The following is an 18,866-nucleotide window of genomic DNA, read 5'->3' on the forward strand; positions in this document are numbered from 1 at the left end:
ATATTATTCCCAACTTATGAACTATTTTAAGTTCTAAACGTTCATCTGTAAGTCAGTATAAATGGTACTAACTTCCCAGGACAGCTCTCAAATATCTATTTAATTCATGTGTCCAGGGTACTAGGGTAACATTATTACTTACATTAATAGATCATGTTGTATGAGGAAAAATGAATGCCAAATTTTCACCTGAGAAGCTAAGGACAACTCCCCTCATCTCCTAGGAGTGGCTTTGGGGAGAACTGAGAAGTCCCCTTGGAATTCACATTGGATAGCTAACTCTAAAACTATACTAAGGAGATATTTTCATAGTCACTGCTCAATAGGTCATCTAAAAGGGAGTCTAGAAGGCAACTGTAGCCTGGGTCAGACATGGACTCCCCTATGAATATTATTAAATTACTCCCCTCTCACCTTATAAAAATCTCCCTAAATGTGGATCTACAAGCCAATTAAAAGAGGACCTTTGTCACAAAGGAGAACTACAGCAGAAAATAATATATAATTTGGTTGAAATATATCCTTTTCATTTTCTTGGCCATAGATTGTGTGTTTAGGGAAAGGGAGATCTCAGAAAAATTTTCCAAATGGCTAAGCAACCTGTTTTTCAAATACATCTAGCAGCCTGTAATGATTAGATGAATATGAAGAATTATATACCCAATGTCAGGGGGTATCACATTCCAATCCCACCTGAGTTCCCCCTTCTTTGATTCAAATGTTACCTTTGGAATTTTCTTTCATCATATAAAAGATAATGTTAGTTAACATTTATAATACTTCAAATATAGAGGGTATTAAGAATTAGAACAAATATCTTGCTCCAACCTCCACTCTACTTCTGCAACTTTTGATAATTTGCAGCTGTACCCTAGGTGTGTGTAAAATTACCCAAAGAAAAAAACAAAAACATAACCAAAAAAACAAAAAAACAAAAAACAAAACAAAAAAACAAAAAACCACCATAGCAAATAAAAATACTTCTCCCTGAATGAGAAATAAAATTCCAGAGTAAAAAGAAAACAAATCTACCAAAGAAACATAAAAAGATTTATACCTACAGAAGAAAAAGAAGTACACACATTCATCAGAAAAGGCATACATATTTCTTTTTTCTGATCAGGGCCTTATACATGTCAATACAACCCTTCTGCAATTACTATTATTCAGTAATGCTTGTATAAAATTTAAAAGTTTAATAAACTGAGATAAAGGAGAATTAAATGTGTTCTCTAAGTTAACAGCTCATCAAATGTTACTTACAGAATTTGAAAAACCCAGGAGTTCTGTTTGATTATTCTAAATACATACCATGTCCTGATGTACAAATCACTATAATTAAAATGTTTTGTTCTATGTGCTTCCACACTATGTCAGGCCTGGCTTTCAGTGCTTTTCAGGAATTAACCAGTTTAATCTTTTCAACAAGTCTAAGAGACAGATCCTCAAGTGAGCCTCATTCCATAGATGAGGTCAAGTCAATGCCTAAGGTCTCCCAACTGGGAACTCTTGCCAGGATTTAAACACAGGTGGTCTATCCCCAGAGCCCTTACTGTCAGAACTAAAATGCTCTTTCACAAAATGAATTATTTGCTTAATTTGCATGTTAGATAATTCAGACATACTAACCCAAACAGTAGGAAAACAAAAATGAAATCTTTCCCTTAAAAAATTAACTAAAGAAACTTGAAAAACCCTATTTCTTAGAACATTCAACATTTAGGAAAAATGCCTAAAATTTTTCACAGATCAGCTATTTAATATTTCAAATGAGTGGTGAGTAAAGCAATTTCCATGGCCTAATTATAAAAAGCTCTCTCTCTCCAAGGAGGATAAAGCCTAATGACATCATCACCAAGAATCCCATTCCAGTGGAAATAAACTCCTTCATGCAGTCACCTTTTTTTTGAGTTCGGAACATTTCCAACTGTTTCTGTTGCTGTCGTCTTAATGTGTTAACAATGGCTATTGCCAGTCTCAGTGCTTCTCTGGGGTACCCATGAGAACGTAATGCATCCACTCGTGCACAGGCTGTAGGAACATGTTCTAAAACAGAAAGTTGGGGGAGGGGGAGTTGCCATTGTGAGAGAGAACTTTAAAAACAGGATCCAACAGTGAGATGTTTTTCCCAAAAATACTATGAAAAAGACACAAGAAACGATTCCTGAACTTGGATTTGAAAGAAAAACTCCTACTGCCAAGCATTCATCCATCTCCCATTGAATCCCTCAACTCTCCACCTCCCACTTCAATAATGCTATAGAAACTAAACAAAGAAGTAAGTCATGGAAATGTCTTTCCGGTTTGGCCACTTACCATGCCAGAGGGGCCACCCTCGGGAGTCAAAGAGGGAGTTTTCAGTGTCGTCATGGTAACAGTAGTTGGTGTATAGGTCACTGCTGATAATGTGCTGCAAGTGGCTATCCTGCCAGTGGAGATCGCATGCCTCGATGGCTCGGGTGAACACTGTCCGATGTGGCCTGTTCGGTGAATCTGTTTTTTCCACAATTCAGAAAGTCGTGTCAGCTATTATTCACATGTGAATAAATCAGTCATACCATTCTGTGGCCAGATGTTCATGAACACACCCACACACATTGTCCTGCACCCCCTAAGCAGAAGAATGAAGAATGACTACTCTTATGTCCTAAGTACTAGGAGGCAAGTCAGCCCAAAGAGCCACCATTCACTCACTTGTTTTATCAAACACAAACACTCTGCAGCCATCAAAGCTAAGGTTAAAGGCATCCTGCAAAAAGAATTGTCAAGTCTAGTTTTCATGCCAAATACACTCGAAGGAGGCACTCGGCAAAAAACACATGAAAACTCACTGCTCCCCACTTCTGAGGTGCTGTGGTGGGCTGCCCTGATCGGATCAACAGCTCTCACAAACACTATGCAAGAGATGAAACACCAGCCATGGAACCTTTCAGGAAGATGCAATCAGCCTTTAAAAATATGCAGAAGGGTTGTGCTTTTGGTTGTATTTTTTAACTATATTGTGCGGTTTTGCACAATTAAAACTATTATGCTTCTTGGGATATAATGATCAAATGCCACTTTATATCCCAAGGGGCATAAATGCATATATTTAACATTTCACAAAGCCACACAACATAGCTACAAAACAAACCAGTGCACTTACCTTGCCCCTACAGGCTGCCTCCTGACTCCTGTGCAGGTTCCATGACTGGTGTGATGTCCCCAGCATAGTGTATGCTGGGGCATCACAAAAGAGCAGAAGCATATACTCCGAAGAGGATTCAAGTTTCAGGACCTGACGGAGAAAAGAAATGTTTGGGGAATCAAGGATATTCTTACCCCAGGTTCTGGAATTATTCAGTTCCTCTGGAAAACATGGTTCAAATTCTATCTGCACTCCCATCCCTTGTTTCCTCACTTCAGACTTACCTTCCTCTGTGGCACAAACCTTAGAGAGCCTCAACTTAAAATCAGGGTAACAAACTATTTTTACTTATGTGTGCCTCACTTAGTTCAAGAATCACCCCTCACTGTTCTGAGGCTTAACTAAATGAGAAGCAAAATGTGGAGCTTCCTTAGTTGGTAAAATTTCATCTTCCTGTCCCTGGAGCTCTGGCTATGCACAGACATAAAGGAAATCATAAAAGTCAAAACACAACAGAATCAAGAAGCACTCTGAGAACTCATCTAGTCCAACCTCTATATTCTGCTGATGGAACTGAAAATTGAGAGAAGTAAAGTGACTTGCCAAGGTCACATGGCCAGGCAACGGCAGTCAAGATCAAAACACAGATATCCTCACTCCAAATTCAGCTATGTCAGCTCTTCTGAAAGGCCTCTGAATGGTCTTTAACAGAAAGAGAGACATTACTTCAGCTTGGTCTCAGGTGGACTGAGACATCTGTATTTGAATGGCAGACATATCAAAATGCATGGATGACAGATAATATGAGAGGCATAAATACTGTTGTATCTGTTCTGGCTCCCATCCAGATTTCTTGTTAGCAGCAGACAGATATACACTTTGCAAATAGGAAGAGTGGGTCCTACATTTAATGGCCTTTTGAACCTACCAGGGCTTTTTGCAGAGTAGAATAAATAAACCCATAGCCAATAAGAAACTGGTTCCATGACTTCTTACAGTCAATCAATCAAATATTCCAAACTTCAAACCTCACACAATTATTTTCAAATGCTTTGTCATTTATTTTGTTTTAACTCAAATCATGGAAATAGACTCTAAGACTAAAAGGAGACTTTAAAAGAGCAACTCAGTATTATGTATGTATTAAAAGAATGAAAATTCTACCTGTCTATTTGATACACTGTGGTACTGAAAATAAAAGCAAGCAGTAGAGTATGATTCCATTCAAAAAAATTAAAATATTAATTTTTCATGTTTTTATGTGACTATATGATCACAGAGAAACACAATGGACAAACACTGGGCTTTTAACAGTGGTTAGCTCTAAGAGACCAATGAGACCAAATGTAACAAAAAAGATTAAATACAAATTATATATAATATTTAATGATACTAATGGTATCTTAATATTTAAATGAGGAGTTCCCATCGTGGCTCAGCGGTCAGCGAACCCAACGAGCATCCATAAGGATGTGGGTTCGATTCCTGGCCTTGCTCAGTGGGTTAAGGATCCAGTGTTGCCATAAGCTGTGGTGTAGGTCACAGACGTGGCTTGGATCTAGTGTTGCTGTGGCTGTGGTGTAGGCTGCCGGCTACAGATCCGATTGGACCCCTAGCCTGGTAATCTCCAATGGGTGCAGTGACTGCAGCCCTAAAAGACAAAAAGACCACAACCAACAAAATAATAATAATATTTAATGAAAATGTAAGATATAAAGCTCCATAGCAGCATAAGAAACAAAAAATAATTATGTACATACACAATGACTAAAAAGATACACTAACAAAAAGTGATTTGATTAACTATCAAAATCATGGTCAATTTTTATCTTAAATCTCTGTGGGTTTATTTTTGCAATAACATGGAAAAAGAGATAATCTTAAGTTGTTAAAATGATAAATACAGGAACAGAAAAAATTTTAAAGTATATGTATTAATACATATTGATTAAAGAAAATTTAGGGAATCCAGAAAAATATTTTTTTCTCAATAAAGTTAAAAAAGGGTTATCATTCAGGTATATCTAAAAAACAAACACCCTACCTTTTCAAAGGGTATAGATTCTAATGTTGATGTGAGTTAATGCCAACAAATACGCTCAGCCAAGACAGGGCCTGATTTGCATCTCATATTCACCCCAATGTGCAAACACACAATTCCGCCTGTCAACTGTACCACATGCATATTCTGCCCAGCTGCATGGTTTCTAGGCTCTGCAGGTCACCAAAGTCTCTCCCCTAGCTAGTCTGCCCAGTCCTCCAGCAAAGGATTGCAGGCTGAGCACCAGAGCGCCTCTGTAGGAATGTCTCTTCTGACAGCCCCTGTGGAGGATATGGGTATTCTGCTAAAAGCTGGAGTCCTGGTGCCTGCAGGCACAACAACTATAAATATTGCCCTTATAAACTAGTCCTGACTTCATACCCCTGGGCCAAACCATAAATGAAATGAACTGTTTCATCTGGAGGCTGGACCACTTCACTCTTAAGGGTTTTCTAAAGCCAATGGAACATTTATGTTTAACTGAGGGAAAGTAACCAAATAATAAAAGTAAAGTATAAAAAACTTTAGGATGGAAGTTGCAAAAGAGTGGGGGGGGGGGGTAAAAAAGAAAAACTTCTAAATATTATGAAGTTAAAAAGAGATTGAAGATACTGCCAGCGCAGATGTAAGCATGCCCTTGCCTAGCAATGTAAGAGAATAAATGTTGAATTGTTAAACTAGAAAATTCTGAGCTTCTGGAAAAAAACTTGGGGTGTAAGAGACAGATTTTTTTTTTGATGTTATTAAATAATATCATCATGGACAATAAAGATACGACAGATTTCAAATACTGAATTCCCAAGGCAAATATCTCTAGACAAAGGAGTGCCAGACAATCATCTTTCCCAAGTCCTGAAACTTCTTTTTGATTGGACAAGTCCCTATGGAGTAATATACACCATTTTCTCTCTTCGTAGAGACTGAAAACACAGTGCTAACACTACATTTCATATTCAGCATACTGTCCAGCTCTTTCTTAGGAGTACCAGCTCCAGATGGGGCCACCACACACACAAAGACAGTCTTGATTCCTGAATCCTTCTGATGTCATTTGACTCCCACCATGCACCTATCATAACTTTATTTTTTTGATTTTAGGGCCACACATGCAGCATATGGAAGTTCCCAGGGTAGCGGTCCAATTGGAGGTGTAGCCACAGGCCGTTGCCACAGCCACAGCAATGTGGAATCCCAGCTGTGTCCTGCACCACAGCTCACCACAACACCAGATCCTCAGCCCACTTGAGTGAGGCCAGGGATTGAACCTTCGTCCTCATGGATACTAGTCGGGTTCGTTACCACTGAGCCACAACAGGAATTCCTATCACAACTTTAAAGTCTTTCATATTTTCTCAAAAAAAAGGGGGAGCACAAAATCACACAAAAATTCTGACATAGTTAGCGAAGGAAATTTTTATTTTCAAGGGTTAACTACTTTAAGGATTCAGATCTGAAAGAGAAGAGAAAACTGCGTAGAAGCTAGAGAGTAAAATGGGGGCAAGGAAAGATTTTTTTAAGATGAGAGAGACTTGAGCTAAATGAGTGGGTCCAATAAAAAGGGAGAAGCTGAAAAAGAAAAAAACAGTATAGAAATGAGAGACAGAGGTTCTTTTTTCTTTGCTTTTCTTTGGCCACGCCTGAGGCATGTGGAAATTCCCAGACCAGGGATCAAACCTGTGCCACAGCAGCGACCTGAGCCACAGCAGTGGCAACAGTGGATCCTTAACCCACTGAACCACCACAGAATTCTGAGAGATAGAGGTTCTTAATAGGATATATGGAAATGTCTGGGAACATCTGTTTGTTATCCAAAGACTGGAGGGCACATTTAACCTATAGTAAGTGGGAATAAGTACGCTAGACAGTCTTTTACAATAAATAATTTTCCTGGCCTGAATGCTAGCATCACCCCATGCCCCTACAGCCCAGTCACAGACTGTTTACTTGCCATATTTTAAAACTAAGAGTTTTTAACCGATTAATTGCACAGTAGCCCAAATATGAATTGACCAACAGATATTTTTTAAAAATGCACCTCCTCAAACCTCCCAATATTTTGCCTTACAAAATAATATACTAACTCCCATTCCATGATTTAAAAAAAATTCAAAGTAAATGATTAATAGGCAATTTTAACAAATACAAGTACAAGTAAGTATTATAGCCATCTGCATTCTGAGAATATGAAAAAAATTACACAAACGTCTTACATAAAAATTACACACACGCATTCAACAGTCAAAACATATTAAGTCCCTGAGTTATAGTAAGTTCTTAAGTGAGTTAAATAATTTTCCCAAATTATTAATCACTATTATTAAAATATATGCACAATTAGGTAGATACAAAGTGATGAGACTATTACTAGACTCACCTTGGTTGGCATTTGCACCCTGAGGCAAAGCATTGGTTAAGTTGGGTAATTCACTGCCATGATTTCCATCTTCCCAAGGACAGACATCAACACCATTCCACTTTTTTAGCTGTTTTAACCAACTGGATTTCTGCTCCAACTTACAGTGGGGATTTAAAACTATACACATCCACAGGGCACCTAATTTAAAGGGAGAGAGGGAATAAAATTTTTCAAAATTTTACAAATATCCAATTCCAAGAGCTAGTGATAAACCACTTCAAAATGGACCCAAGTCTGCCACTTTTATAACTCAATTCGCCCTTAGTCAAAGCAACAAAGCTCTATACAGAGCTTAATGAAAGAAGGACAACAGAGCCCAAATTTGAACCAAAAATCCAAACACGGTTACACATAAAGATGAAAGCTATAATCACCTTCCTACTTGTGTGACATTTTCAATGAAAGTCAATAAAGAATAATACAACCTTAAGAACCAATTTGTTACTTTAATTCACAAGCAGATTTTATTCATTGATGCCACAACAAACCACTCTAACTGGTTCTTCCCTGCAAAAATTATATTTACTTTTGGAGTTCCCGTCATGGCAGAGTGGAAATGAATCCAACTAGGAACGAAGAAGTTGCAGGTTCGATCCCTGGCCTTGCTCAGTGGGTTAAGGATCCAGCATTGCCAAGAGCTGTGGTGTAGGTCACAGTTGCGGCTCAGATCCCACGTTGCTGTGGCTGTGGTGTAGGCTGGCAGCTGTAGCTCCGATTAGACCCCTAGCCTGGGAACCTCCATATGCTGCAGGTGCAGCAATAAAATAAATAAATGAATAAATAAATAAATTTACTTCTAAGATTATCTTTTTACAATAAAATCATAAAGGCATAAAACAGACTCAAGCCATTTTCCAGCCTCCTTATAAGCATTTCAAACTTTATTATTCTTATTAATTAGTATGCGTATCTATGTATCAATAGATCTTTTAAAAATAAAATTTACTTAAACATACATCCTTAAATGATTTAAGCAGGACCTAACCTTCATATAAATGAAATTACTAAATTTATTTCTTTTTATTAATGAAATCACTAAACATTTATCAAACCTACAGACCAGGAAAAAATATCCACAAATGTTGCAACTGACAAGGGCTTAATATCTAAAATAAACAGCTAATTCAGCTCGATGTCCAAAAAACCCAAAACCCAATCAAAAAACGGGAAGAAGATCTAAATGGACATTTCTCCAAAGAAGACATACAGATGACCAACAGGCACATGCAAAGATGCTAAACATCACTAATTACTAGAGAAATGCAAATCGAAATCACAATGAGGCATCATCTAATAGCCAGAATAGCCATTATCAAAAAGTCTACACATAGTAAATACTGGAAAGGGGGTGGAGAAAAAGGAACCTTCCTACACTACTGGTGGGAATGTAAATTGGTGCAGTCACAACAGTGAATAGTATAGAAGTTCCTTAAAAAACTTAAAACACAGTTACCCTATGACCCAGCAATCCCACTCTTGGGCATATACCCAGAAAAGGCAAAGAGACACATGCACCCTAATGTTCACTGCAGCACTATTTACAATAGCCAAGACTTGGAAACAACCTAAGTGTCCACCAACTGATAAATGGATAAAGATGTGGGTGCATATGTGTTTGTCTGTGTGTGTGTGTAATATTAGCCCATCAAAAAGAATGAAATCATGACATTTGCAGCAACATGGATAGACCTTGAGATTATCATACTAAGTGAAGTAACTCAAAGACAAATATTATATGATAGCACTAATATGTAGTATCTAAAAAATAATAGAAATGAATTTACAAACCAGAAACAGACATAGAAAAACCAAAGGGGAAAGGGGGGAAGAAGGGATAAAATAGGAATATGGGATTAACAGATATACACTACCATATATCAAATAGATAAACAACATGGATTTAGTATATAGCACAGGGAACTACATTCAATATCTTGTAATAACCTATAATGGAAAAGAACTGAAAACAAGAATATATATATTCTTTTTATTTTTCCTCCTTTTTTTTCTGCCCCATGGCGTATGGAGTTCCTGGGCCAGGAATCAGATTTGAGCTGCAGTTGCAACCCATAGCCACAGTTGAAGCAACAGATCTTTTAACCCATTGCTCCAGGCCAAGGATCAAACCTATGTCTGGTGCTGCAGAGACACTGCCAAACCTGTTGTGTCACAGGGTATATATATATATATATATATCACTTTGCTGCATACTGAGAACTAATACAATATTATAAATTAACTATATTTCAATTTTTAAAAGTTCCTTGTTTTTCAAAGGAAAATCCATAATGAATTCAGAATGCATAACTCATAATTTGAATAATCAAGGTACTGATAAAATTTATCATTCATTTCTACATTCTTCAAAAAGGTAATTAATTCAAGCAAACAATTCACAAGTTTAAAAAGTTCAAGTTTTACTTTAGTAATTTCAAAACAAGACAGATACCAGCACTTAAAAGCCACTTACAAACTTTTTCTTTGAAAAGGTCTGTATATGTATCTGTGTGTATTTTAATCTGTTGTGTTAATCAAATGAAGAATAAAGGTAAGAATGGTCAGTTTATGATTTGCTTGTCCAAAAAAGATGCTTTACATTCTTCCACTAGAGACTCTGGTATTTTATGTATTAAATACTGTTTACTCACAAAAAATAAAGATGGCCACAACCTAAGCCAGAAATATTTACAATTTACATTTCCATATTTTAAAATGCCAATTAGAAACAAAATGTGATTAGTCAAGACACTGAGTTAAAGCCCATTATGGCTTATCTTTCCACATAACTACAACTAAAACCAGACAAAATACAAAATGCAGGAATCTGAGGACTATGAAAACAAGCAAGCAGATGAAGGAGATAAAACTTGAAGTAAGCCCTATGGGAGTGAATTTCCTATTAATTTCCCCCCTCTCTTCTCTCCTGGCTTGCATGTAAGATTAGCCTTGTTTGGGGAATTACTATGTAGAAAGCATATGGAGCAAAAACTTGAGAGAAACCTCATCTATCTACCTGGTGAGAAGACTGATAATGGGGAACCCCTGCCACTACAAAGGTGAGGGGGGAATCCCTGGATATTTTGCACAAAAGCATGTACAAGTACTGGTCACATATCACATGCCTGAGACAGACCCAAGGCAACGTAATCAAAGCTTTGAAAATTTAGTATACTGACATCACTCAAAGAAGGTAAATAAAACTTATGATTGAATCTATCCTGGTTGCCTGTATGCTTTAAAAAAATTATAATAGAACCTAGGGTCTTACAATACAACATTCAAAATGACCAGGATCCAAAATTACTTGGCTTACAAGAAATGAAACCAGTTCTCGAAGGGGAAAAAAGAAAAACAACAATGTACCAGATGTTAGAATTACCAGAGACTTTATGCAACTATTATAATTAAGTTCCATGAGATAAAGACAAACACTAATGAAAGAAGTGAATATTAACTATGAAAAAAAAATAAACAGAAATGTTACAACTGAAAAAAAAGTATCTGAAATTAAAAATTCACTGGATAGGATTAATAGTAGAATGGTTATGAAAGAGGTAAAAGTCAATAATTTGAAGATAGAAATGATCTCATCTGAAGAACAGAGAATAATAATCAGAAGAAAATGAACAGAGCCTTAAAACAGGTGGGAAGTATCAAAAAGGAACATTTGTATCATTGGAGTTCTGAAAGAAGATGAGACATAGGTACAGAAAAAAAACTTGAAGGAAATAATGACTGACAATGTCTCAAAATTGAAGATATGAATTTACAGATCTAAAAAGCTGAGCTAACCACAAAAAACATAAACAAAAACATACCTAGCATCATAATCGAATCACTGAAAACAAAAGATAGAAGAAAAAATTTTTGCAAGTAGTCAGAGAAAAATAAAATACTTTATAAAGAAGGTGACTCAGAGTTCCCATTGTGGCGCAGCAGAAATGAATCCAACTAGGAACGATGAGGTTGCAGGTTTGATCCCTGGCCTTACTCGGTGGGTTAAGGATCTGGCATTGTCATAAGCTGTGGTGCAGGTCGCAGATATGGCTTGGATCCTGAGTTGCTGTGGCTGTGGTATAGGCCAGCAGCTATAGTTCTGATTAGATCCCTAGCCTGGGAACCTCCAAGTGCGGCCTTAAAAAGCAAAAACAGGAGTTCCCATCATGGCGCAGTGGTTAATGAATCTGACTAGGAACCATGAGGTTGAGGGTTCAGTGCCTGCCCTTGCTCAGTGGGTTAACGATCCGCTGTTGCCTTGAGCTGTGGTGTAGGTTGCAGATGCAGCTCGGATCCCGCGTTGCTGTGGCTCTGGCGTGGGCCGGTGGCTACAGCTCCGATTCAACCCCTAGCCTGGGAACCTCCATATGCCGCGGGAGCGGCCCAAGAAATAGCAACAACAACAACAACAAAAAAGACAAAAGACAAAAAAAAAAGCAAAAACAATATATATATATATAAAGAAAGAAAGAAGAAGATGACTCAAATAATTAGTGATTTTTCATCAGAAATTATGGAGGAGAGAAGACAGTGGGACAAGACTTGGCAAAAATATCATTCATGAATGATGGTGAAATGAAGGCATTCTCAGATCAGGAAACACAACATATATTGTCAAGAGACCTATGCTAAAAGAAGTTCTTCAGGCTGAAGAGAAATTATATCAGAGGCAAACTTGAAAACTATAGGGATAAAGGAAGAGCAACAGAAATGATAAATGTCTGAGTAAACGTAATAAACTATTTTTGTCCTTTAAAGTTCTTTAATATGACTACTGAAAGCAAAAAAAACTTGAACATTGTCTTGCGGTGTTTTAAGTGTGTGTAGATGTAATACACATGAAACCTGTAACACAAAGGAAGGAGAGTAAAAGGGCTTATGTGGTTGTTAGAGTCTACATTCTACTTGAAGTGGTAAAATATTAACTCAAAATAGATTAAGGTTAGGTATATTTCTTACAATACTGAAACCATTAAAAAATATACGGAGATACAAATAAAAAGGACAATAGATAAATTAAATACTAAAAAAAATTTAAATAATCCAAAGAAGGAAAAGAGAAGGCAAAGAGGATAAATAGAAAAAAATGATTAAATGGTAGACTTAAATTCAAGCACGTCAATAATTATAGTAAATGAAAATGGTCTAAACATACCAATTAAAAAAGATGGTAAAATCAGATTAAAAAACAAGACCCACCTCTATGCTATGTATAAGAAGAAACCCACTTCAAATATAATGACAGAGATAAATTAAATAGAAAAAGATAGGAAAAGATATACCATGCAAACACTTTAAAAATAAAAGCTAGATTGGCCATATGATTATCAGGCCAAATAGACTCTGGAACAAGGAATAATATCAGACCAGATAAAGTGAAACCATAACGTGATAAAAGAGTCAGTTCTCTGAAAGATCTAACAGTCTTAAATGAGTAGATGCACCCAATATCAAGACTTCAAAATATATGAAGCAAAAACTGACAGCTAAAAGTAGAAATAGACAAATCCACAATTATATTTAGAGATCTCAATACTCCTTTCTCAATAACTGACAGAACAAGTAGACAGAAAATTAGCCAGGATAAAGAATACCTAAAACAACACTACCAACCAATTCAATCTGACATTCATAGGCCACTCTATTTAACATCAGTAGAAAAAACAAAACAAAACCAAAGCTTACACTTTCTAAAATGCACAAGGAATATTTACCAAGATATTTCATATTCTGGGTCACATAACAAACTTTGACAAATATATAAGAAGTGAAATCATAAGCATGTTCTCAGATACAGGAAAATTAAACTAGAAATCAATAACAGGAAAACGTGGAAAATTCCCAAATATCTAGGAATTAAACAACACATTTTGTACTGAATGAAAATGCAAATAAGAACACACCAAAATTTGTGTTCTACAGCTAAAAAATATTAAGAAAGTTTATAGTATTAAATGCTTATATTGGAAAAGGAAAGATTCAAATCAATAATCTAAATATCCACCTTAAGCTAGAAAAAGAATGAGAAATCAAAGCCAAAAGCAAGGAGGAGTTTCTATTGTGGCTCAGTAGATTAAGAACCCGATGTAGTCTCTATGAGGATATGGGTTCAATCCCTGGCCTCGATCAGTGGGTTAAGGATCTGGCATTGCACAAGCTAAGGGGTAGGTGGCAGAGAGAGCTTGGAGCCGGTGTTGCTATGGATGTGGCAAGGCCTACAGCTGCAGCTCCAATTCAACCCCTAGCCCAGGAACTTCCATGTGCCACAGGTGTGACCATAAGAAAAAAAAAAAAAAAACTAAAGAAAGCAGAAGGAAGAATATAACATACCAGAAATCAATAAAATGGAAAGCCACCCTTCCAAATTTTTAAATAACATCAAAAGCTAGTTCTTTTTTTAAAGCTAGTTCTTTAAAAAAATGAATAAAGCTATAATCAGACTGACCCCCCAAATAGAAGACAAAATATCAGTATCATGAAATAAAAAAGGGCACATCATTATAGATCCTAAAAGCATTTAAAAGGCTGATAAGGGAATACTATGAACAACTTTATGCCCGTAAATTCTACAACTTAGATGAAATGGACAAATTCCTTGAAAACCACCAACTTGCACAGTTCTCTCAAGAAGAAATAGTAACCTGAATAGCTTTAAATTTATCTAAGAAATTAAATCTGTAGTTAAAAATCTCTAATAATGCAACTCCAGGTGTTTCCCTGAAAACTGTGCCAAGAGTTAAAGAACGAAATAACACTAATACTATATACATCTTTCAGAAAAAAGATGAAAATGGTTTTCAACTTATGAGGCCAGAATTAATCTGACAACAAAATCAGGTAAGAAACATTACAAGTAAATATAATTACATATCAAAGCAGAGCACCTCAACAAAATACTAGCAAATCCAATTAAGAAATATATTAAAAAACAAAACAAAACAAAACAAAAAACCAGACCACAACCAAGTAGGGTTTATTCCAGGAATGTAAGGCTTGATCAATGTTAAAAATCAGTGTAACTCACTACATCAACAGACTAAGGAAGAAGACCCATTTGATCATTTCAACAGATGTAGAAAAAGCAAGTGACAAAATTCAACATTCCTTCATAATAAATAAAACTCTCAACAAATCAGGAATAGAAGATAAGGTTATCTGCAAAACAAAAAAGCAAGCAAAAAGACACCCCCCCCCCCAAAACCTGCAGTTAACATCATAATGGCAAAAGACTGTATGTTTTTCCTGTAATTTAAAGACAAGGCAAAGATGTCTGCTTTACTAATCCTACTCAGCATCACACTGGTAATTTTAGCCAGGCCAGTAAAGCAGGAAAAGAAGATCAATGGCATAGATTTGCAGACAACAAACTTACAAAAAAGCTCTTAAAAACTGATTAGTAAGTTTGGCAAGGTCATATGATACAAGTTCAAAGCAAGAAACCAAATGTGCATCTATTGCTAAATTGAACAATTACAGATCAAAATTTACTCCCCAAGCACCATTTATACTATTACAGAAAAACACAAAACACTTTGTTATAAATTCACATGTACAGAGTCTCTGCTAAAAACTACAAAACACCAACAAATCAAGGACAATCCTAAAAAGCAGATGGGAAACCTCAAAACTGTTAAGATGTCAATAATTCTCCCCAAAATGATCTCTATATGTATTCAATACTACTTTACTCAAAAACCTAAAAGGCATCTGTGTACATATTGACCAAAAATAAATACAGAATAGCCAAAAAAACTTTAAAGAAAGACAAAGTTGTAAGACTCCTAGTACCCGATTTTGAGACTTTCTATAAAAGTTAAGAGTAATCCAGACAGTGCATGATTTGTGAAAGAACAGGCACATGGATCAATGGCATAAATTAGAGAGCTCAGAAACAGACCTAAACAGATATGGTCGATTCAAAGTTCAAAGTCAATCCAACGGAGAAAAGATAAATCTTTTCAACAACTAATGCTATAACAATTGGATATTTATAGAAAAAATGGGAACTTAAGCCTGTAATATACTTATTTAAAGGTTAACTGAATTAGCTTATTTTAAAATACTAACTCAAAATGGATCATAGACAAATCACAGACTGAAAGAAAATATGTGCAAATCATACATCTGACAAAGAACCTGTATCTAGAATATGTAAAGCCTTCTCAGAACTCATCAAGAAAATGAACAACTCTATTACAAATGCGCAAAAAATCTGGAAAGATACTTCACTAAGGAAGATATACAAATGGCAAACTGCTGACGAAAACATGCTCAACATCACTAATCATTATGAAAATGAAAATGGAAACTGTTTGCAGATGACATGATACTATATACAAAAAATCCTAAAGATAGCATCAGGAAACTATTAGAGCTCATCAATGAATTCAGTAAAGTTGTAGGACACAAAATTAATATACAGAAATCTGTTGCATTTCTATATACTAACAATGAACTACTAGAAAGATAAATTAAAGAAAAAATCCTATTTACCACTGCATCAAAAAGAATAAAATTCCTAGAAATAAGCCTACCTAAAGAGGTAAAAGACCTGTACTTGAAAAAATATAAGACACTGTTAAAAGTAATTGAAGACAACACAAACATATGGAAAGACAGACCATGTACTTGGACTGGAAGAATTAATATCGTCAAAATGACTACACCACCTAAGGCAATATAGAGATTCAATGCAAATCCCTATCACAATATCAATGGCTTTTGCATGGAAACACAAAAGCCAACCCCCAAAGTATCCCAAAAGACAATATAATTTCAAGAAAGAAGAAAAAAAGCAGGAGAAATAAGATACAACTTTACCAGGCTTTAGATTTTGGACTGATGGACAACCTAACAACACACAAAACAGTTACATGTTAGTAATTAAATGAAATCTAATGAATACTATAGATTGGATCAAAAACTGGCATTTCAGGGGTTCGGTGGCTCAGTAGGTTGATGTGGCCTTTGTCACTGTTGTGACACAGGTTCAATCCATGGCTAGGGAACTTCCACGTGTCACAGTCATGGTCAAAAAAAAAGCTGCTCTGAAAGATGTGCTCTAACACTAGTAATTTCATTATCAGGTTGTTAGTGATACCAAGGTTCTGTGTAAACGGGCAGCCAAGTAAATTAATGACACATAAGACAATATAAATGTCTATCCAAAATAAGTGATTTATCTTCAATGTGTCTATTTTATAATTCAGTATTCTATATTTCACCTGTATGAACAATATTTTGAAAATGAGCTTAAAAATACACCATGCCAACCAAAAGCTAAACTAGAGCTAACTTTTAGATGTAGAAATAATATACCCTAATGTTAAGTATCTCAAATCTATTTTTTCCACAATTTTTTTCTTCCTTTTAAAGATATGAATGCCCAATACAAAGTTTTAAAAACAATTAAAAACTAAATTTATACTAAGCACTAGCTCTTTCGAAGTAACTCAAAGATAAAATTAGGAAAATACTAACCAATGTATATAATGCTGAAGGACTGACTGATTTGCATATAAATAACTTGACAATGTGATAAGGAACTAGTGAGTTTCACCTTCACTTGTTGAAAAATCAGTTTATAGAAGCTAGCACAATACTGACAAAAGCATATAATTCTACTTTTTAAAAAGTTCTTTTGAGGAAAGAAATGTAGGAGCACCAATTACAACTTCAGTTAAATAATCATTATTATCACTAACAGTCACTATTTCTTGGGTGCCTATTATGTGCTATAGGCACTATATTTCAGGCTTTAAAAACATTTCTTCATTAATTCATTACAATCCTCCTCCATGATCAGAAATAATACTTGCACTTTAAAGATGATAAAACTAAAATGCAAAAAGATTACTGTCCTTAGAAACAAGACCCTAAATATTCTTGGAAACTTTAAACAATGATTTCTACTACTTGAGGAAAACTTAAGCATGAAACTAGATTTTCCTGCTTACATTTATCCAGTTAGAAAATTTCCACTGCAGAATGAGACAAAAATCTCAAAGCCAAGCCTTTATTAATTTGCCCATAACATTCTTTTATTGCTCACCTCCCTAAAGAGAGGTTTCATCTTGAAAGGATGTTCTTAATATTAGATTCAAGTTCGGAGCTATAATAGATATGGTCTTTTATCTTAACAGTCACCATTACAAAAGCTGTAATTAGCTTTAATAACCAAGTTAACCAAATTGAGTAAGTCATTCTCCAAATTTTATTAATTCAGAGTCCCACTTTGGGTATTTATCTTCTTCCCCTCCAACATGCTCCTGAAACATTTGTAGCTTTAAAAATAAAGCTCTTTGATGATTAAACATGTCATTCTGTTATCCTTCAGAAATATTAACCCTTTTTAAAGGACTCAAGCAAAAATAGGAGAGAATACACCTAGCAGAGGACCTAGCATCGAAAGGTGTTACTGGTTCTTTCACTTAATTATTTGCTATGAATTACAATGAAAACAAATTCAATACTTTTAAATTGCTTTCCTAGCTTCAATGCCTCAAATATATAAAGGCAATTATCAAATCACTGGTGTGTGCATCATTCAGTTTCTGAATTATCCATGGCACATTTCAGCTCTAGTCTAGTTTTTTCTCCACCTCAACACACTTTTACTCTTTCTTCCACTGCTCCACCTCATCTGCACTCAGTGATTTCAGCAAGAATATGCACTATAACATGCAAGCCAAAGCAAAGCGAAACTAGGAAGGCAACTCCCCTGGGATGAAGAGGGAAAAACAAACAACACATTTTTTCTGCACAAGATGGAATGGTTCTAATCCACTCAGTGGTTGTAAATCTATTCACATCCTATACATGACCAAACAGGCAAAGAACATGGGCAGAATCACACAGAGGCAGAAGGTAAATCGTCACAAAGGCCCTTTTCGTGGCTTCTGCATTCTACTAGTCACACTGCCAATGAACAAGCGCCCACACTCCCAGGAACTGTAGGAAACAAGAATTAATGATTTTTATATGTCCTGAAGGCCAGGCTTTTCCATTAAACATTTTGATGTACAAATTAGCACCATTTTGCCCTACATACCCAATGTTTTACATTTCCAACTAGAAGAAAGATTTGATCAACAAGCGCTGATCTGGGAAGGACAAGATATGGATTACCAGGCACAAGACCTCAGGCAAGGCCACTTAATCTGTGGTGGCAGTTTCTGATTTAAGCAATAGGGATAATAATTCTTGCCTAACTCACTGGGCTGTTTACATTTCCGTAAGGTAATATGTGCAGAGATGTTTTGAAAATGTAGTTTCGCGCAGCAAGA

The 18,866-nt window shown here is 35.8% G+C and overlaps 1 protein-coding gene across 1 annotated transcript in view; it reads right to left on the reverse strand.

Annotated features, from left to right (window-relative positions):
* ZSWIM6 (zinc finger SWIM-type containing 6) overlaps nt 1-18,866 on the reverse strand; it is a 203,956-nt gene that overhangs the window by 16,254 nt on the left and 168,836 nt on the right. Inside the window, exons 5-7 of the mRNA XM_047754552.1 lie at nt 7,543-7,722; nt 2,317-2,493; nt 1,900-2,046 (exon numbers count right to left, since the gene is read on the reverse strand). Of these exons, the coding sequence (XP_047610508.1) occupies nt 1,900-2,046; nt 2,317-2,493; nt 7,543-7,722 (504 nt within the window). The remainder of the gene's footprint in view (nt 1-1,899; nt 2,047-2,316; nt 2,494-7,542; nt 7,723-18,866) is intronic.

This window comes from Phacochoerus africanus, chromosome 1 (assembly GCF_016906955.1).
Source record: "Phacochoerus africanus isolate WHEZ1 chromosome 1, ROS_Pafr_v1, whole genome shotgun sequence".
Taxonomy (NCBI): domain Eukaryota; kingdom Metazoa; phylum Chordata; class Mammalia; order Artiodactyla; family Suidae; genus Phacochoerus; species Phacochoerus africanus.